Source organism: Chanodichthys erythropterus, chromosome 7 (genome assembly GCF_024489055.1).
Source record: "Chanodichthys erythropterus isolate Z2021 chromosome 7, ASM2448905v1, whole genome shotgun sequence".
NCBI classification, from domain to species: Eukaryota; Metazoa; Chordata; class Actinopteri; order Cypriniformes; family Xenocyprididae; genus Chanodichthys; species Chanodichthys erythropterus.
The window spans coordinates 30,698,107-30,721,343 of record NC_090227.1 but is presented as its reverse complement, the minus strand read 5'-3'; the positions used below and the strand labels follow the sequence as shown (position 1 = coordinate 30,721,343).

The window sequence follows — 23,237 nt, the reverse complement described above, 5'->3', positions numbered from 1 at the left end:
TCTTTAGTAGCTTTCTAGGCATTTGAAAATGTAAATTAACTTGCTGTCAATGCAGGCCTCACTGAGCCATCACATTTTATCAAATATATCTTAATTTGTGTTCTGAAGATGAACAAAGGACTTATGGGTGTGGAACGACATAAGGGTGAGTAATTAATAAGAGATTTTTCATTTTTTTAGTGAACAAACCCTTTGATATTAACCAAGAAAAGCAGATTTAATGCTAATTTGATGGGAAAGAGCCATAATTGGTCAGATTGCCAGTTCATTCCAATGAATTGACTGAACTGAAGTATTTAACATCATTAGAAAATATACTGTGTTTTTATATGATTAGAAAAAAATGCCCTTATGAACATAAAAAAGCCCCAGGGGGCAATTTTCCCCCTTAATAAGAAAAGTTAATTTCTAACACTGATCCCTTCTGAATGAAATATGTGTCTGTCCTCACAGAGACAATGACAGGACATGATGGGTAATTTCCAGTCTGAGCTGGAGTCTGTCAATATGATGGCAGTAAAGACACACTGAATGACACATACATCCAATTCTGTAAGAAAAGAATCATGGGTGTCCAGACATATGATGTCTCCAGCATAGAACACTATTTAAAATGACAAGATTGAAAACTTCAGGCCATTTAACAAAACACACACACATATATAAAATCAACACAGACAGAAATGCTCACCCTGAGTGTCTGAGGAGATCTGGACGGTGCTCCCATAATGGTCACTTGTGCCATGTCATCGACATGAACGTTGACACCATGGACAAACATGACGTCTCCGCTGTCAATCACGTCTCTTCTAGGAACCAGATTCAGGTTCTCATCTATTAAGAAGTTTGGGTTCGATACTTCAAACTCCACACCCTCATTTCCAGCACAGTCATCAAACACCACTGCAGAAAAATGCACAAAGAAAAAGAGAGGTTGACATGTAAGCTTATGAGAAATAAAGTCTAACACTTGAAATAGTGATATGGAGCCAAGTTGATATATATCATATATTGCCAAATAGATTAAGAGGAATGTTAGCAGATAGCATTAACCACGGATAGCATTGTTAGGAGGACCGCATTCATTCATAAGTCACCTAGTATAGCTTCCACAGAAAAAATTGTCAAGAAAGGGCTCCTTTGAGGTGATACATCTCTTATGGTTGATGAAAAATGGACTTGCTGTTGCAGAAAATGTCCCTGAAAAGGTGACTATGCCTGAAGAAGCTATCCCAGAGCTCATTCATCCATGAGCTAAAAGCAGGCAATAAATAAAATATGGCTCATTCATCAATGTATATATGTGGAATAGAGAACTTTAACCCTCAATAATATCGACCCCACTTTCATCTTCACCAATCAGGTCTGACCGAGGAAGATATCGCCACACCAGTTCAGCTTATCCCCTCTGATCGTGTCCGTCTCCATCTTATCTCAACGCTCCATACCTCGCTTTCACTCTTTTCGTCCTCTGTGACATATTCATCCTCCCATTTCCTTTCCCTATCCCTCTTTCTCTCATCCATAACTCTTCCTTTCCTTCCTTTTACCACCTTCTTTGACACTAAGTTATGTTCTTGTAACTCAAGGTGACCTGGGGAGAGTAGATGTGAAACGGGCAGCATGAGCCAAATCTTCAATTTATTTTTTCATGGTAGCTATTCCTGGAAATTTAACCCCATAATATTAAATGTTTGTATAGTATGCATTATGTTCTAACTGAATATTTTTCCAATAAAATCGATCGCTCAATCAATCAATCAATCAATCAACCAATCAACCAACCAATCAATCAAAAATATTTGGTCAAAAATACAATAAAAACAGTAATATAGTAAAATATTATTACAAAAATAACTGTTTTGTAATATTATATCTTAATATTTTAATATGTGATGACAAAGCTGAATTTTCAACAGTCATTACTAGTCTTCAGTGTCACATGATCCTTCAGAAATCATTCTAATATGCTCTAATTTTTTCTAATTTTTAAGTAAAATCTCTTTTTATCGAAGTTGAAAATTGTTGTGCTACTTAATATCTTTCTGGAAACCATTTCTTTCCCACAATTCTTTAATTAATAGAACAATTTGCAACATTATAAATGTCTTTACTGTCACTTTTAACTGGGTCAGAGAATCCCTGAAATGGCAAAGCTTGTGGGTTGCTCCCGGTCAGCAGTGGGTCGAGGTCGAGGAGGGACAAACCACAAACCTGCGACAGGGTGTTGGGCACCCAAGGCTCATTGAATGCATGAGGGCAACAAAAGCTATCCCGTCTGGTCCGAGCCAACAGAAAGTCTCGGAACTGGACATAGAGAAGAAGTAGAAGGTCGCCTAGTCTGATGAGTCCCATTTTCCTTTACAACACGTGGACGGCTGTGTACGTATGTGCCATTTACCTAGGGAAGTGATGGCACCAGGATGCACTGTGGGATAATGACAAGCCAGTGGAGGGAATGTGATGTCCTGGGAATGATCTGCAGGGAAACCATGAGCCTGGCCGTTCATGTAGATGTAAATTTGACGTGTGCCACCTCCCTAAACATTGCTGCAGACCAGGTACACCCCTTCATGACAATGGCGTTCCCTGGTAGAAGTGGCCTCTTTCAGCAGGATAATGCAGCCTGCCACACTGTACACATTGTTCAGGAATGGTTTGAGGAACATGATGAAGAGTTAAAGGTGTCACCCTGTCCTCAATATTCCCCAGATCTCAATCCAATTGAGCATGGGATGTGACCAAAAAGTTTGCTCAATGGTGGCTCATGCCTCTGTGATTCGGCACTGTTTTGGCAGCACGTGGAGAACCAACAGCATATTAGACAGGTGGTCATAATGTTTTGGGTCATCAGTGTACACATGCAAAGGCATATACATTGAAATCCTTCACAGATTCAGCCTTTGAACCTTTTTTTTTTTTTTTTTGAAATTCAATTACATCCATAAAAGATTAAGTGAGAACTGTAACCGACTATAACCCGTTTAAATACACCATTTAAATGCATTCAATGAAGATTTCATTTGAGTAAGTGAGCTGGAACAGTGCCAGTACCATTATTTTGCGTTCACTCAGTCAGAAATTGCATTTCCGTTCAAAACGACTAATGTGACAACACCGGCTCCACAAAAAAAAAAGAGGTGTTTGGCATGCCATGTCAATAATGAATGCCTTGGTGACCAATTAGCTTAATTGCTTAGCAATCTTGATATACGCTTCACACTGCAGGACGCCAAAAGTGAAAAAAAAAAAAAAAAAAAAAAATCAACCTTTGAACACCTCAACACCTGAGCTACATTCACGACTACTCTTTCCTCTCCAAAACGGCTTCCTTTGTGAGCCACACTGGTTGTTCGGATTTAAAAAAATAAATAAAAGAATACATTATGTATTACTCGGGCAAGCAGGTGTAGGTGCAAGACAAAGATACTGTCTTGTTCTCTCACTTAAACATTCACCACCACACTGTACAGTGCATCCTCAAGCGAGGACTGCGGTGATGCTAACAGTGTTAGCACAGTATGACCACAGAGCTTCTCACATATCGGTTCCGCTAATTGAATTGAGGCAGAATCAGTAATGTGACACCCTATCGATAACCTCTGCGAACACAGGTGATGAAACTGCAGGTAATCGAATCAACAGTCACATTATTGCCTGCGGAAGCACCTGTTTCTATCGGAAGAGATCATTTAATGGTGTAGAGAAGGGTATTGTAATGCCTTTCAAGAGATATATTGATATATTCAAGAGGATATTATGCGTTATTGTGTTTGTTGAAGGAAAGACTCAAAAATATATCTGTGGTGAGCGATACATACAGACAATTAACACATTTAGGTAATTCAGAACACTAGAGAATAGCCATCACATTATATGTATTACAGTATCATGTCTTTTAATGCAATTCAAAAGCTAAATCTATGCTGTCATAGTAAAAGAAATTGAATCAGAAACACTGTATTTTTCATATATTTTACCTTTATTTTACACCGCTGTTTCCATTTTCATTTGAATGGTTGGTTTGACTTCCTGGTTCTTTGATACCACTCCCTCCGAAATACGCAATGTGCTCAGATTGGTTTGCTGGCCCAGTGTATTGTGATTCGCTGAAATGTCCGGAAGCGCCACGCCCCTTACCATTAGTGTTTACATGTGCTTCGGTGGAAATGTAAATAATGGCGTCTATATTGCCATATAAAATTGAGCCCGAATCAGACTCAGATAGCAGTGGTGATAAAGAGGGTCAATCAGAACCTCTACAAGCACGGCTATTAAAGGATGTTTATGAATGATAAATATTTCTGTTTGTATTTGTATCAAAGTGTTTAGATATGCTGTCACTTGTGAACTGCTGTTTGTTAGGTTTCAATATACGGTTTTATCCTGATTAAAGTAGCCTTTTTGAACAACTCTTGGCCTATGAACATGTAAGTTTGTTGGTATTTCATTTAAAGCCGGCGACACACTTAACGACTAGCTAAAACGTTCTTAGACAGTAAACGTTCTTCAAATATATATATTAAAAAAAAATACATTTTCATTAGGGACATTGGTGACAAACAAACAAAAAAAAATCATTTGAAAGTTTTATATAAACATCTAAATGTATTTTTTTTTATATATATATATATATATATATATATATATATATATATATATTTTAAAGGTGCCCTAGAATCAGAATTTGAATTTACCTCGGCATAGTTAAATAACAAGAGTTCAGTACATGGAAAAGACATAGATTGAGTTTCAAACTCCATTGTTTCCTCCTTCTTATATAAATCTCATTTGTTTAAAAGACTTCCGGAAAACACTCGGATCTCAACATAACACCGACTGTTACGTAACAGTCGGGATCATTAATATGTATGACCCCAATATTTGCATAATGCCAGCCCATTCGACGCATTAGACAAGGAAAGGCAGTATTAACGTCTGGATCTGTGCACAGACAAGGTAAGCAAGCAAGAACAACAGCGAAAAATGGCAGATGGAGCAATAATAATAGACATGATCCCATGATATCATGATATTTTTAGTGATATTTGTAAATTGTCTTTCTAAATGTTTCATTAGCATGTTGCTAATACAGTGTTAAATGTGGTTAAAGTTACCATCGTTTCTTACTGTATTCACGGAGACAAGAGTCGTTGCTATTTTCATTTTTAAACACGTGCAGTCTGTATAATTCATAAACACAACTTCATTCTTTATAAATCTCTCCAACAGTGTAGAATTAGACGTTAGCCACAGAGCACATCCTCAAACTCACACAGAATCAAACGTAACCATCTAAATAAATACTTTACTCACATAATTCGAAGCATGCATACAGCATGCATGACGAACATCTTGTAAAGATCCATTTGAGGGTTATATTAGCTGTGTGAACTTTGTAAATGCAATGTTATATAGTCGAGAGCTCGTGGGGCAGAGGGAACGCATCTCTTAAAGGGGCCGTGCTGAAAAAAATCAGTGCATAGTTAATGATGCCCCAAAATAGGCAGTTAAAAAAATTAATAAAAAAAAAATCTATGGGGTATTTTGAGCTGAAACTTCACAGACACATTCAGGGGACACCTAGGACTTATATTACATCTTGTAAAAAAACAATCTAGGGCATCTTTAAGACAAATAAGACAAATATTAAGCATGGTATTATCAAGATATGTGGTTAAGTTAAATAATTATCAAAATGCAAAATTAAATTGGCTTTATTCCGGTGACACACTTAATGTTTGTAATGCTGATTATGAATGCAATTTGATACTTACGACTGATCATGCCCAAATGCGCAGAGTCCGAGCCAGTTGAGTTCAGTCTGTGTTTACAGTTGGTATTTAAATGCCATGTATAAGTATTTAAATCTGCTTTAGTCGAAGGAGTTTATGTGTGTTTAGCTCTGTCTAAGAACGTTTTAGCTAGTCATTAAGTGTGTCCCCGGCTTTAAATGAAATATTATATGCAAATATTTGCATCATATTAGCAACAGTAGTATGATGTTAATATTTTCTTTCAAATCTACTATTATAGTAAACAGGGTTGTTATTGTTTACTAAAACCATAAAATATAAAAAGTACACTTATTTATTTAATACTTATTTCATTTATTTTAAATTCATTTACTTAAAAATGGCTAACTTCATAACTAAAACTAATAAAAAATGTAAAAAATGTATAAACATTTAAATAATACAAAAATATCAAAAAACACATTACTAATATTACAAATTTAATTGAATAGTCATTCAAATTAAAATGGAATTTTTAAAATGGAATTAAAATAATTCCAAAAACTAATAAAAAGTATAACAGTATCTCAATAATACAAAAATAATACTAGAGTACAGTACTGTTAGACATATGAATATATACACAGTACTGTGCAAAAGTCTTAGGCCTCCACCAACTTTGTTGTTTTATGTTTTAATGACCACCCATATTTATTTTATTTTTCTGTCTTTTTATTAAGATACAAACCGATACGACCAGTTTGGACTACAACAAGCTTCTTCCCGGGTTGGTGACATCATAAACCCTGCAATTAACATAAATCCTGCCCACGGAAACATGCAACAAAGTGGGCGAGGCCATGTCGCATGGCATTGTGGAAGCGGAAGAGTTGTCTACACTGGACAGATAATAGAAGACACCTTCCAGAATGCACACGAGTTTAATGCTGGATTTGTACCAAGGCTATGAAGCAGTTCCCACTTTAAAAGCAGAAGCTGCTGTTTATGGGCCCCTAACTGAAAGTAAATTTTATTGTTTGTACATGTCTTTTAAATATATTATGTTGCTATTTTTTGGTTGCATCAAGGACCAAACAAAGACCAGCGTGTTTTTGCTTCGCTAGCCAGTTAGCTAAATTCTATTGCATACTTCTCCAACAAATGTCAACAAACACCAACAAACTTACATGTTCATAGGCCAAGAGTTGTTCAAAAAGGCTACTTTAATCAGGGTAAAACCATATATTGAAACCTAACAAACAGCAGTAACATTCACAAGTGACAGCATATCTAAACACTTTGACACAAATACAAACAGAAATATTTACCATTCATAAACATCCTTTAAAAGCCGTGCTTGGAAAGGTTCTGATTGACCCTCTTCATCATCACTGCTATCTGGGTCTGATTCGGGCTCAATTTTATACGGCAATATAGACGCCATTATTTACATTTCCACCGAAGCACATGTAAACACTAATGGTAAGGGGCGTGGCGCTTCAAGACATTTCAGCGAATCACAATACAGTGGGCCAGCAAACCAATCTGAGCACATTACGCATTTCGGAGGGAGTGGTATCATAGAACCAGGAAGTCAAACCAACCATTCAAATGACAATGGAAACAGCGGTGTAGAATAAAGGAAAATATGAAAAATACAGCGTTTTATATATATATATATATATATATATATATATATATATATATATATATATATATATATATATATATATATATATATATATATATATATATATATATATATATATATATACTAAGCATTATGACATGTTAAACAGCACCCCATAAACACAATAAAGCCTAGAAAAAAAAAAAAAACTGTGAATCGCCCCTTTAAGCAAAAATCAGTATTTAGTGTGACCTCCTGGATTTCTTCCAGTTTCTCAATGAAGAAACTCTGAGAAACTTCTAATCAGATTTTGAAAGTTTTCTTGGCCTTCCAGTCCTTTTCCATTCAATTTCTGTTTAAGAGAGCCGGTTCCTGCTATTGCTGAAGTGTAAGGGGAGGTCAAAAAAAACTTGCCACTTTTTTTTTCCTTTCAGTTTTTTTTTTCTTTGTTTCTTTCAGTTTTTTTACTGTTGTGTGTGTGTGTGTAAATATATATATATATATATATATATATATATATATACACACACACACACACACACACACACAGTACTGTGTGTGTGTGTGTATATATATATATATATATATATATATATATATATATATATATATATATATATATATGTGTGTGTATGGAATGCAGAATGCACTGAAGAGTTATATGAAAAAGCCTTGAGAAATATTGAAGACTACTGTATGTTTGGTCAAACATATATACAGCCCTCACTACAGGTCCTGCATGTGACAAAAAAGACACAGAATCACCAGGAGAAACAGAAAGATCATTCCGGATTCTTTTCTTTCTGTCTTTCCCTTACAGTTACTCATAATCATCAACAGCAGTAGCACTCCTCAGCTGCTGCGAGGACTACAGTCATAGTCAATCTCTCACACTCTGAATGTGATGTGGGCCTGGGTTAAGACACTGGGAGAGCTAGACTGAGGGTCTTAATGAGCTCCCGTGTTCATGTCTCTCTCCAGGCCCCAGGGACTGTAGCAGTGTAGTATGTGCTGCTGTTGTGTGCTGAGATCTGCTCTTGCACCTTGGCTGTAATGAGTTCAGTCTGTCTGTCAAACTACCCACCGATCACTATTGTTGTTGTTATCATCAACAGTAGAATTGCAGAGCTCAAAGGAACACGTGTGTGCTGTAATTATACTCTCAGCTTTGTTTTTTTGTTTTTTCCCTATAGCCTTTCAACTTGTTCATGTGTGTTTTTGTTGTTGGTTTATTTTCTAAATGTCCACCTTTAAGCAATTCCTCCTCCATCTCAGTCTCGCTCGTCTAAATCTTCTTCTCGCCCGTGTTTCTCAACATCTCACAAGCCCTTTGTCAAATTGTGTTTTGTGATTGCTGGTGTAACAACAGCCATCCATCTTAGGTCAGACAGTTAAAAGAGGGACCAGGGAAAATAAAATGATACTCACTGGCAGCAGGTTAAAATGGGTGTATAACATACACGATTGTCACTTTTGTTGCTTTAACCATAAATAATTCTAACCGTCCATGAAACAATATTTCATATCAGTTTAAAAAAATATTTTTGAACCAATGAAATAGTCATAGGTTCAATATTAGAGAGCTGTTTTTCTATTCCCTATATGTTAGCCATTGTGTCACACACAGCATCATAGATTTTAGAATTAGCCTAGAAAAGATGGATGGATGGATGGATGGATGGATGGATGGATGGATGGATGGATGGATGGATGGATGGATGGATGGATGGATGGATGGATGGATGGATGGATGGATGGATGACAACATTTCCATATATATATTTATATATTGTACTGTATGTATATTTTTTTGTATGCATTACTGTAGGTCCTGTAGGAAATATATACTTTAAGTCTTCAAATGTATACATTAGGTCTTCATTTTCAATTTCTGCCATTTTAATTGCTTTTTTCCTTTGCTCATTTTAAATGGTCCTGCAGGTGGCAAAAATTAGTTGTGCAAACATAATCCATATAATCAATTAATATGAGCACATAAAAGCTGAGTGTATAGCAATTTTAGAAAAAAAAATAAAAATGTTTAAAATGTTTCAGGTGAATTATGTCACACCAACAAGACACTGATGAAACTGCTTCAAATTTCATGTCGACTACCCATATATTGCTTCATCGAGACTGGGAGGGGCAAAATCAGGCATCCAATATAAACTGCATACAGGAACTACATTTTCCACCAAGATAAAATATGTTAAAATATGCATGTTGCAACAAGATGCATGATGTTGCATGTAGACACATGCTGGTACCAAAAACAGCAACTTGTTCAACAAACATTTCCCATCACTCTCTGAGGCAGCACAAGAATGATAAAATACGGCAATTACACACCTAATGTGCATCCTTCTCTCTTCATTACATTGCATTAGAGCTAAAAAGCTTCCTGTCTTTGTCGGGAACTGAAAACATTAGAGGAACCTACAAAATTGTCCAGAAATCATATGAGCGCACATCTTGTCATTACGATATCCAAATATGTAAGTAGGAACTTCCCAAGAGAAAACAACATTTGACAGAGCAAAAAGAGTGATTACACCATTCTACCCAAAAGAATATCAGTTAACTCTTTCCCTGCCAACGTGTTGGGTACTTCAACTCATTACTAATTTATTCTTAAAATCTCTATAAACCTTGACCGGATAGAAAATAGAAAGGAAACTCATTTAATAATTTAAATATGAGTCAAACATGGAATAGTTTAGCCTTTTACAGCTTTTTAAAACATTTTAGCTTTAAGAAAATATACTATAATACTTAAAAAAAAAAAAAAATTACTACGAATAAGGATGTCATGATACCAAAAATCTAGTAGTTGGTACCGATACCACCAAAAGTGCACAATACTCAATACCAAAGTTGATACCACGGTAAAAAATATATAAAGATACAAATAAAACAATGGTATTTTTTTTTTTTTTTTTCAGGTAGGTCTAATAGTAGTAACTAAAAATACCATAGAAATGTAATAATCAAATATAAAATAATTCTGCATAGTCATAACTGTATAAATTAAATATAGATTAATCCATATTTAAGCTTTTCTTTTGTTGTTTGATAGGGGTGTCACGAGATCTCGCAAGACTAAAATGTGACGAGATTTCTCGTCGAGACGAAAAGTAGTCTTGTGATATTGCCATGACAGAGTGGTTAGGATGATTAGGAAAGAATATTACGCCTCCACAGACGTTTTGCTTTGTATTTAAATAAAAAACATTTAATTCAGTTGGATTATGGTCGCCGCCGCTCTATATTTACAGAGTACGCGCGAAAGTGAAAGTAAACACGAGGTCGCATTCAAACGCGATTTCAATACCCCGCATTTTGCATGCAGATATCTTCCAATATGAAAGCTATTTTAGGCTGGGCAGTGTAGTTGTAACCATCTCTCAGCTCTGTATCAAAGAAAAATTTGGTCTTATTTGCACTTTGAATATTCATACTCAGAAAGTAGAAGTGAAATGACATTCATTACAAGATGATTAGTTAAAGCATTTCAAATACACCTGCAGAATATTTTTTCTAGTCATGTATTTCGCCATTGAGGATTTCTTAAAAATAGTGAGTAAAAGTCTCGTTCTCATGAAAATCTTGTCTCGTCTTGTGAGATACCTGTCTCGTCACACCCCTATTGTTTGATTATCATTTATAATACAGACAGCAAATAGTAGACAGTAGCATGTTTTAAAGGCTGCTGTAACTAAAAATGGACGGAGACATGCTGTTACACATGCTGTTCACATTCACATAACCAACGCGAATATACGCCAAGACAGGCATTTTGACATAACTGTGTGTGTAATTGAACGTTTATGTGTAATAAACCGCGAAAATCTGTGTGCGCTTTGGTTAAGAGCGCACTGACCGAAGACCAACTCTCAGACAGTGCACAGTTTTTTCTCCCTAGGACATATCTTACATTTTATTTTACCGTAACGTTCACGCCTACCTGTGTCAAAAAAGTGAAGTAATTGGAATATTTCCATTCTGCAAAACAGCCACTAGCTTCTGCAGACAGCGACTACGCAGCCAACCGATTCGAAGTTGCGAACTCACGCGCAACTGCACTACAGCTAACGATTTTAAAGAGGCAGCGTTCACTTTTACCTTTAGACAACAAGTTTAGATTTTAAATTCAATATTTATTTAAACAGAACTGTTGAACTAATTTACAGTATGTACCGCAAGTACATTATACGTAACTGTTATAGAGTGCCCCAGGGATGACGCATTTTTGTTGGCAAAACCCGGAAGCGAGTTAGCATTTTAGGACTTCCAGTTCCAATGCCGTAAAGTCTATGGGTTTTTTGAATGGGTTTTTGCTAAATCGCCTGAAATAAGGTCTGTGGTTATCAACGCCTCTAAATACTTTCACGTTTTGATCTATGACATAAAACACACCAGTTATAACCCACTTGTGATTTTTTTAACTTTTACTGTGTCTTAAAATCGGCAGTTGCTAACAAAGTGCTAAAAGGGACTAGTTCCTTTGGCGGGGAATTTAGATGTCATCATGACAAACAGGACATTTGGACAGCATTTCTCATGAAAAAGTGGATAAGTATTCATAACAGCACAGATCATAATCAGCGAGCATGTTTTTAAATAGAGTTGTTTTCTAAATGCAGTTTGAGGAAGCTTGGTGGTGACGACATTGATCCGCGACCATGGTGTGCTTGTAGTCCGTTTATAGCCTACTGTTAGCCTTTTATATCTGACGACTTTATTTAGGCTTCAAAATCTATAAATGTGTTAACTTGTAAAGATTATCTTGATAGACAAAACGTGTAAGTGTCATAACCCTTTGTTAAACACAGAGCTTATTTTCTGCGATTTTCCAAAAGTCTATGGGAAAAATGCATAGGCTTTTGATCGAGGGAACCCGTGCGTCGCTAACTTCCGGGTTGGCCTACAAAATTGTATAGGATTGAATGAGTGCACTAATGTTTCGGACACCACTACAAAGCTGTTCCCTCAAATAGTGCCCTATTTACGTGTATGGGGGCGTTTTCAGACACAGCCTTGGTATACGCAGATCTTTTCCTTCGCATGGATCCTGTAGATGCTGTACTCTTTCATATGATGTGTAACAGCGCCCCCTAGAATTAAAAATGCTTACTTTTATCTGTGAAATTCAAATGCTCAAATAAAAAATCGGCTATGAGTGTATTTCTTTCTTTCTTTTTAAACCGAGAAAAAAAAAACAAAAAAAAACAGCATGACATGAGCGATCACCCTTCCATCTCCAGCTGTTTTGCTTTCACCTCAGCTCTGTTTGTTAGGTGCAACGAGGGTAACTGGTTAGTGCAGTGTCTCTACCAAAGTCAATACAAATCAAATCCACTGAAGTTTCCTCTTTGAGCACTTAACCTTTTCAACTCTGCCGTTAGTTCTTTTATCTCTCTACACAAAAGCTTTCAGGGCCATTTTTAACAAAAAATGCATACACCAACACACACAAAAGCATCGTCAAACATCCCCGCTTGCCGGCATAATTGAGGACGGCCAGGAAAACAACCATTTGTTCTTAACAAATAGCAAAGTCAAAAGATTATTCTACTGGGAAAACCAAATCACGCAAAGACGTAGTAAATCTCTCAAGCGCCATGTATCTGCTCATTTCCCTTTCCATTAGCCCATTTTAGATTGGTTTCAATGAGAAGGGTAAGCTCTTTATAGTGTGCCAGTAGCAAAGCAAACAGTGTCAGGTATTTCAAAAGCAGAGCAGTGAGTGTTTGATGGTATTGTATGTTTGTTGCTGTAGAGGACAGGAGTGTTTTGGAGAGCATTTAGCTATGGGCCACTTTGATGTTAGCTGTCAATAGCAGACCCCTTTCGTCTTAAAACGAGTGTTGTTGAGCTCAAATTGCATCGTGCAATGAGGATTAGCTTGCGGGAGTTGTGCGATGAGCCTTGTCAGGATTCAAAAACACACGTGAACTTGCTTATACACAAGCGAACATTTTATCAATGATATGCACATTACATAACAATAAAGCCCAGATCTGATAATTGCTAACAGCATTTCATTTACTTATTAAAGCTGTGTCAACAACTGATAAAGATAAACCTCAACAGAGCGCAACAGTAGTTCCGGTAGTAAAAATCTCATTAACTTTGTCTACAGAGTAATTGATTTTTAACAATAACATATAAACCTTTCCAGACAGACCATACCATGAGCACTGAGGTTCTTAAGTGATGATTTATGTTTGTAGAAGCCAAATCAATATGATTTCTTCTTAGATTTATTATTAATAATAAAGAAATCTGAAAAGTCACTGTTAGCATGGAAATTAAAACTATGCCAAATAAGTTCATCAGCAAACTTCCATGAAGCATTGCACATGACTCATTGCAACTGTTTAAGTTCTACATATCTGTATATACCTAAATATTTTTGCAATAAACAAATATATTGTTTTATACTTAGAATTAATAACTCAAATCAATAGTTTTATACTGAACTGACATTTTTGATATGATTGCGATATTCACAATGCTTCATGAGATGCAAAGTTTTTAGCCTCATTTATTGCTTCATTTTTTTCACCTCAGATTTTCAAGTTTGTGATTTATGTGATTCAATGACTTGTCTCAAATATCTCATTATTAAGGAATTCAATAGGGGCAAATGACTGGGAAAAATACTTCCGGAAACAAAACCACTGAAAACCTCAACACAGGCTCATTGTGCAAAACACAAAATATGTACTAATACGTACATACCACTGCAGTTTCTAGAAGAAATCAACACTAGAGGCAGTAAAACAGCAAGCACTTTTAATCGTTTTCATACACAATTATGATTACAGGGCTAGATTATGGATTAATAAAGACTTGTTTTCACACGGCTACTTGCACAATAATGTTATGACCTCAAAACACCCATAGTGCATGATTAGTAAATGAATATATTTTGGAGTTTGCATCACTTACCCAGCTCCAGATATTCAGTTTTTACTGACGTAACAAGCTTGCTCGGTAGTTCAGCTGGTACAGAACTGTACTGGTGATGCAACGAGGTTGGATACAAATTCCGTGAAAGACGAGTCATGGTAAAGAGCTCAAAGACAAGAGTTCAAAAACAAGCTAAAATACCATGGTTAAGGTTGTGTTTTTATGTCACATTTGCTTTTGTTAACACTATCGGGTAGGTTTAGGGTTTAGTGTAGGTGTACGTGATGGAGCATTAAGCTTTTAGCGCCACTCACCAGACATTTCAATTCAGAACTGCTGTGATACATGCAAACTACAACATCATAAAACATTGCCATATTCATGTTCTGTTCCAGAAAAAACTAAACACGCTTTACACGAAACGTGCACGATGCAAAGTATTTTGCGTTTAGCAAAAATGTTGACACAGGTACATTTTTAATAAGCCTGGGCTGAAAAACCTACACACATAATCTGAAATAAAGTAAATTGTTTAAAACTGAAAGTGTAAAAGCATATGTAATACTGCCTCACATTAAAAGTGTGTGATATTAACAATTCCAATCCTTTAAGGCAGGAACACACCAAGCCGATGCGAACCGACGAACAAAACTGTTGGGCAGTTTTGTTCGTCGGAAGACTAAGTTTTCTCAGTGTGTTCCGCAGCGTCGGCTGAAGTTGGTCCTCATCAGCGTTTTTTCAGCCGATTTGACATGTTGAATCGGCGTCGGAGCTCATTGGTCCGTCAGGCCATCTGATCATTCTGATTGGCTGTTCAGCTACTGCCACCTGCTGGTTCGGAAAGGCATTTCATCTTACGCAGGCGCAGAACGGACGTGCTACTTGGCCGTTGGGTGTCGAGCATCGGTTTGGTGTGTCAGGGCAACTTTGGACACAGACGCTGAGCCAACCCTGCAGTCTGCTTTCGTCGCCACCAGTTCGTTGGCGTCAGCTTGGTGTGTTACTGCCTTTAGAGCCGGGGTTCCCAAACACATTCCTGGAGTCTCCCCAACACTGCATGTTTTCCATGTCCTTAATCAAACACACCTGATTCAGATCAGCTCATTAGTCGAGACTCCAAGACCTGAAATGGGTGTGTCAGATAAAGGAGACATCATTGCTTTTTTCCATTAAAATGTTCACTCTGTTTTTAATGGCTGATGGTTTAATCACCATTAACTAGCTTATTAGAATGTGAAGATGTTTATCTGCAGTCGAGTAAACAGTCTCACACAAGATTTGGCTCAGTGGGGGGCAACGACTGGGATGACATTTCAGTGGCCCGTACTCCTGATCAGAGGTGAAACAACCAGTTTGATTCAGCATTTGATCTCATAGCACTAGCCAATCCCGCTTCATCTCTCTTTGGTTGGGTTCTTCTCCAGCTGTGGGCTCTTCAACTGAAGTCTCCGTCTAACTCAAGCCTTTCATGTTGAGATTCTCAGATAAAGACCATTAAAGGGCTGATCTAACATTCACTTTAGAAGTCACAAACATGGCTTTCTGCTCCATGGGTGGGCCAAAAGGCCATTTTCCATGCAGTGAACTGAGTTTTGACATATTAATACTGTAAAGATACAAGCAACCTTTTAAAGCCAACATTTGAAGCTCAAAAGCAAAAGAGCAGCAATGAAAAAAAGTCTACTCAATGACTATATGGTCTGCAAAGCTTTATAAAGACATCAATCCTTGGGTAAAAGCTGTTCTTATACTCTGCTGAGATTACCACACTTGGCCAACCAACCACATTTTCGTCTGATGTATCGAAACACCAGCTTGTATCCACATTTGCCCTTTTGGGAGTTACAGACAGGTCAGCGGACTACAAAGATGTCAAATGTAATTGAAGGTAAGGCTCTAAACCAGCTCAGTAATCCCACACGTTCTTCACTCACCTCCACCTACTCACCTCTTTGGTTGGCGTTGGTCTCAAGGGCTCTCTTAACAAGAGCAGCTTGATCCTGCAGAACTGACCGTCCTCATCATCCTGGCCTGCTTTTCTCTCACAACGGCTCACAAGTACTCACTCGGTTAGATTGCAGTGTCTTGAAAAGTATAGTTAAATATTGCACCTTAGTCTGGACCGGAAACACAAACCCACTGGAATTCCTTCAGACTTACATCAGGGCTTTTTGCAGGAACCCATTGACATTCACAGTTGCTTGGATGAGGGAAGTTCAGTGAATTGATTTCTCTAGGCTGGTGGGTAATCACTGAGCTAGTGCCAACCATATTCAGCTCTGCTTGATGGCTGAGCAACCTTGGCCTAAGCCAAGAACTTTGTTCCCCTGCTGTTCTTTAAGCCTATCCAAGGGTATCCGGCTGATTTAGCTGTGTGACCCCTGCACAGTCACTCAGTCAATAGGTATCACTAATTGGTTTTTAAGTGTACAATAGCAGGAAGGGTAGTAAACAGACATGGAATAATGCATTGCATAACTAGCTAGGGATGCATTTTCAAAATCAGCAAGTCAACAAATCCATATTTACTTGTCTTTAATTTAACAGTCTCTCTTTAATACACAATGTTCATGGCAGGAAAAGGAAGAAAAAAATACTGAAACACGACAGACAGACAGATAGATAGAGGAGTTTGCTCTCTCTGCTATTAAACATAAGGGGTTTGGATGATCTGTGTAAATGGGGTTGAGTAAAGGACATCACTGTAGTGATTCAAACACCTACTCAAGAGTTTTTTCTTTTTTCTTTTTTTTTTTTCTGTTGGATCTGTTGGGTTATCCATAGCAGCCATCCTTGTATCTTGTCAGGTAGATAGTGAAGATCTGAAATGCGACAATTCAGGCTTTTCAAAGATGTATTTGTACACATTCATACATGATAAACATATATATTCCAAGAAGATGCATGAATGAATACTTGCATTTGGCTAAAAGCATGTGGTGGTAACCACAATGAGTTTTTGAAGTGGGCAAAGTCAAAAAGACCCGTAGACAGGCAGATTATCTCGTCTATTTATACAGAACATTTCATATAGTGAAGTACCCCCAGGTGAGTCTTTCAATTGCAAAGTCAATGCGCACTGTAGCTCAAAATCTAGAATAAATATATTTGCCCACAACACATGCCACCCACTGTCTAGCACACATCCTATCTCTAACACAGGGGGAAAAAAGTTATTGGTACTTTGTAAGATGCAAAATCTATGTATAAACCACAGTGAATGATTAGCAGTGCTAAAAGTAGTGACGTTTAGACTTAAGTCAGGTTGGACGCCATATTGAATTTAATGCAGATGAAAATGACAATGCCACATTAAGGCCTACAATGATCCTAGATCTGAACAATCGGTATGTTATTAAACAACAGTCCAATCCATTAAACGCACCGTACCTCTATCCCTCACAGCCTTGTTTTCATTCCTGTCAAAAATTAAACATGGTGCTACACTAATTCACTGCTTCGAAGCTTTAAAAATCTTTTGTTTCAATTTAGAGGTTCAGATCATGTAATTGAAGCCTTATTTACTGAAATAACATGACTTTGGCACTCCGAAACACTGATTCGAAACGAAAGATTCGTAAAGCTTTGAAGTAGGCATGTGACAGTATCAAATTTTCATGTTGTATTTGGTACTGTGATGAACAATATTGAATACAAAAATCTTTATGGCTGTTTATAACATTTATACTGTAGTAGCTGTAGCACAGCTGCTTTGTTTACGGGGGTTACCGGGGTAACCGCAGCATTTCCGCTGTTCGATCAGTTCCATCTGCTGTCAGAGAGTGAAAGTTGACTTTCATTCAGCGTATCTCCTTCACTCGTTCCACCAGGCTGCTCATGCAAGTTGGGTGTTTTTACAGTGCACTTGCCTCTTTGAAGAAGCATATAGTGGTGTTGCGCATTTTAAATGGTTGATGGGTAATCTTAAAATGCACTCTAAAAATCTGAATAATTTGTAATAAATAATTATTCACTGTATTTTGAAGTACTTGAAGATGTTTCATTCTAATTACTATTTCACTTAAACTAAAATTAAATAAACAAATAAACATACTGTATACAGTATGAGTATGTTTTTTTTTTCATGTAGTGATTTTTTTCCCCAAAGTAGTTTCAATTATTTAAATTAGTCCAACAATTACGACTAGTGATGATAATATTAAATTGTTTAGAAAGATCAGTAAACACCATATGTTATTCTAAAATTATACTAAATTTTTTATTAAAAGCATCCAAACTTCCAAAGTTTCTTCAGAAGTTAGATGTATAGTTACAGGGTACTTCTCTTAATATGTTAAAAGCAAGTCTAACCTCAGCCACCCACACACACCTGCCCACACACAAACACACATTTACTGCAGCATACATGCAGCTGTTGTGAATGGACAATGATAGTCAAGAGAAGCTAGCCAATTAATCTGTATTCATCTGAGACTGCTAACTGCATTTATCTGAGATCATAATCATAATGTAGTGTTTTTTGAGAAGGCTGCTCTCAAACATGATACTCTCAGTTGCGGTGAGTAGGCGGTGAGTTTAATTGTTTTGTTTTATCAGTAGGATGGTCTTTTAGATTTTAATAATAGGTTTACAAAAAGGGGGAAAAAAAGTATTTTCCATACAAATAGAACAAAAAAAGAAGAAAAAAGAAAGAAAGGGAAAAAAACAGAAAAGCCAAATATCTATAATTTAAAATAAATAAATAAATAAAATCTATTTGAGGAAAAAATGACAAATATTTGGGCAACAGCGGCATCAATATTTCTCAAACTGGGTTTCATGAACGATGAACTGGGTTGCAAGGTCAGCGCCAACTCGTACTGAATTTAAACCTGCAGAAACAACTTAAAGCTGCAGTCTGTAAGTTTTGCCTCTTTGTCGCCATCTCTGTTTGAAACCTGCAACTGCAGTTATTTGCAGAATTATCATCTTTACGTGGGTTGTGCATCGGCACGGCTCCTCAGTCCTCATTGGTTTCAGTCACCGCGCCGGTGGACACTGTATTTCGGAATCACAGATTCTACATCTTAGAAGTATGACCAAAATAAGATTTTTTTTTTTTTTTTTTTTTTTTAATGGGAAAATGTCATCTGACCAAGCAAGTAACAAAGTTTGTTCTGACCAACTGAGAAAAAAGCATTAAAATAAATTGTGCTACCAATGGTGATTAAATCTAACGATTGCTTAGCACGGATCATGTCAAACCCTGCAAAATTATTATTATTGTTAGACTTTGTTCTCAAATTGTTAGAATTGTGTGACTACATGTATTTAGTGTTCATTAGCATTACCTGTAGATTTCAATTTCTGTAGCCACTTCGCAGTCCGAAGTCTTTTGCTTTTGACTACGGGTGAATCAGCTGTCACTGATGATTGTCATTTGGACCTTTCTGGATTACAATCCACCATCGAAATGACAAGTTGAATTATTCCAGCTGCTATGAGAAAAGGCTATAAATTACCTGCCACCTTCAGCATCCTCACATGCCATATAGCCTACTAGCTGGGACTCCTTCTTTATGTAAACAGACTCAAAGTAATGTAACTCACAGTAATGACGCAAAGACGAATGGTGGCATGCTCAAATTTCTCGTGGAAACCTACCAGAACCACTCTAATTAGAAAACATTATTACAAGCTTACCATTGTGAATCGGGTTAAGGTAAGGAGATAGTTTTGAGCTCTGGCTAGTTATGTACTTGCTCGAAATTTGATTTTTAACCCAATAAATGTTACAGACTGCAGCTTTAAGAGTAGCCCAGTTCTGCAGGAAAACCACAGACTTGCCAATACTGACTATGAAGCACATAACAAACCAAAAATATTATAAAACTTTTCTTGTATAAAATTCTGAAAATTGGCCCCATCTATATTCAATGGGCACAATGAAATTACTAGAATTATTTCAGAAGGTATTCTGACAAGAGCACTGAGACAACATAACCTTAAACTAATTCATATCAGGTGACAGGAAACTAATTGCCTAATTACAAACACAATTGCTTGTTAAATGTGTCCTTAACAGATAAATAGCTTACTGCAAAAAATACTGTCACAAATACCAGAACAGTGGATGACGACCGTGGAATGTGTAACACTCCTATAAGGTATTACATTTTCTGGGAACAAATATGAATGTTCGTCTACATCAGAGCAAAGTCATTTCCTCCTTCTGCATTGTACATTCTGCAACAATAGAGATCAAACTCGTGTGGTCAATCATAATGTAATGCAGCTCAGCACAAGGAATCTACACGATCAATGGGAAATTTGTTTTATTTTGCTATTGTTATGGGTACTGTAAAAAAAAAAAAAAAAAAGACATCAGTGTTGCTATAAACTTAAATCAGATATGTTAAGCCGTCACAGTGACCAGAATTGAACTGCAAAAGCAGAGGCCGGTTTTCTGGATGCCATCAAGAATAAGAACCAATTTCAGCTCAATACCCTAAGGGTGCTCCAGGGCAGCAGTTCAAACATTTTTTTGTAGGCGAATCCAACAAATCACATCAGTGGATTAACCATCAGAAAAACTGTTGTTTTTGAAGCTCTCCGTTCTAATGTTACAGGTCACAAATTCTCTCGAAGTAGCCTCTGAGTTCAGCTACATTCTGTGCTAGCTTCATAGCAAGACTCGCCGTGTGCTTACAGTGTATTACTGCAGATTACCTGCAGGAGAGTGTGTGTTTGTGTATGTGCTGTATGGTAATGATGGTGGAATAATGAGAGTATGCACTTATGTTTTTCCTCTGCGGTTGCTTGTTATCTCTGAGAGTCAGCAGGCCAGAGCAACAGGTTTCAACCAGCATACACCCACACTAAATATAAGGACAACACAAATATGAAGGACAATTCACAATGTGCCACTACTTTCCTAATATAGTCTCTCTCAACTGTCTTGATTGTTAATTAAAGGTGCCCTAGAACCAGTTTTTACAAAATGTAATAAAAGTCTAAGGTGTCCCCTGAATGTGTCTGTGAAGTTTCAGCTCAAAATACCCTATAGATTTTTAATTTTCTTTTTATTTATTTATTTTTTTTAACTGCCTATTTTGGGGCATCATTAACTATGCACCGTCATTAACTATGGCCCTTTAAATCACGCGCTCCCTGGCCCCCCCGAGCTCTCGACTATAATACAGTGTATTTACAAAGTTCACACAGCTAATATAACCCTCAAATGGATCTGTACAAGATGTTCGTCATGTATGCTGCATGCATGCGTCGGATCATGTGAGTATAGTATTTATTTGGATGTTTACATTTGATTCTGAATGAGTTTGAGGCTGTGCTCCATGGCTAAAGCTAACATTACACACTGTTGGAGAGATTTATAAAGAATGAAGTTGTGTTTATGAATTATACAGACTGCAAGTGTTTAAAAATGAAAATAGCGATGACTCTCTTGTCTCCGTGAATACAGTAAGAAACGATGGTAACTTTAACCACATTTAACAGTACATTAGCAACATGCTAATGAAACATTTATAAAGACAATTTACAAATATCACTAAAAATATCATGTAATCATCGATCATGTCAGTTATTATTGCTCCATCTGCCATTTTTCGCTGTTGTTCTTGCTTGCTTACCTAGTATGATGATTCAGCTGTGCACAGATCCAGACGTTAATACTGGCTGCCCTTGTGTAATGCCTTGAACATGAGCTGGCATATGCAAATATTGGGGGCGTAAATATTAATGATCCTGACTGTTACGTAACAGTCTGTGTTATGTTGACATTCGCCTGTTTTTCGGAGGTCTTTTAAACAAATGAGATTTACATAAGAAGGAGGAAGCAATGGAGTTTGAGACTCACTGTATGTCATTTCCATGTACTGAACTCTTGTTATTCAACTATGCCGAGGTAAATTCAATTTTTGATTCTACGGCACCTTTAAGCCATTTGTACATTAATATCCCATATCAAATAAATGAACGATCAAACGATAGCATGATAGATAGAACGATAGAATAAAAGAATGATAGACAGTATGATAGATAAAATGATAGAACGATAGAATGATAAAATGATAGAATGATATATAGAACGATAGATAGATAGATAGATAGATAGATAGATAGATAGATAGATAGATAGATAGATAGATAGATAGATAGATAGATAGATAGATAGATAGATAGATAGATAGATAGATAGATAGATAGAACAACAGAACAATAGAATGATAGATAGAATGACAGATAGACAGAATGATAAATAGAACGATAGATAGATAGAATGACAGAACAATAGAGAGAACAATAGATAGATAGAATGATAAATAGAACGATAGATAGAACCATAGAACGATAGATAGATAGATAGATAGATAGATAGATAGATAGATAGATAGATAGATAGATAGATAGATAGATAGATAGATAGATAGACAGACAGACAGACAGACAGACAGACAGACAGACAGACAGACAGACAGACAGACAGACAGACAGACAGACAGACAGACAGACAGACAGACAGACAGACAGACAGACAGACAGACAGACAGACAGACAGACAGATAGATAGATAGATAGATAGATAGATAGATAGATAGATAGATAGATAGATAGATAGATAGATAGATAGATAGATAGAACAACAGAATGATAGAACAATAGACAGAATGACAAATAGAACGATAGATAGAATGATAGAATGATAGAACGACAGAACGATAGATAGATAGATAGATAGATAGATAGATAGAACAACAGAATGATAGAACAATAGACAGAATGACAAATAGAACGATAGATAGAATGATAGAATGATAGAACGACAGAACGATAGATAGATAGATAGATAGATAGATAGACAGAACGATAAATAAAACGTTAGATAGAACGACAGAACGAATGATAGATAGAACCATAGATAGAACAAACGAAAGAACGAATGATAGAACGAACGATAGAATGAATGATAGACCGATATAACTAACGAACGATAT

The 23,237-nt window shown here is 36.6% G+C and overlaps 1 protein-coding gene across 2 annotated transcripts in view; it reads right to left on the bottom strand.

Moving 5' to 3' along the window:
• Positions 1–23,237, bottom strand: part of cdh13 (cadherin 13, H-cadherin (heart)) — a 419,907-nt gene that overhangs the window by 253,103 nt on the left and 143,567 nt on the right. For both annotated transcript variants that reach the window (XM_067390159.1, XM_067390158.1), the window contains exon 3: positions 692–903. In XM_067390159.1, coding sequence (XP_067246260.1) covers positions 692–903 — 212 coding nt within the window. The remainder of the gene's footprint in view (positions 1–691; positions 904–23,237) is intronic.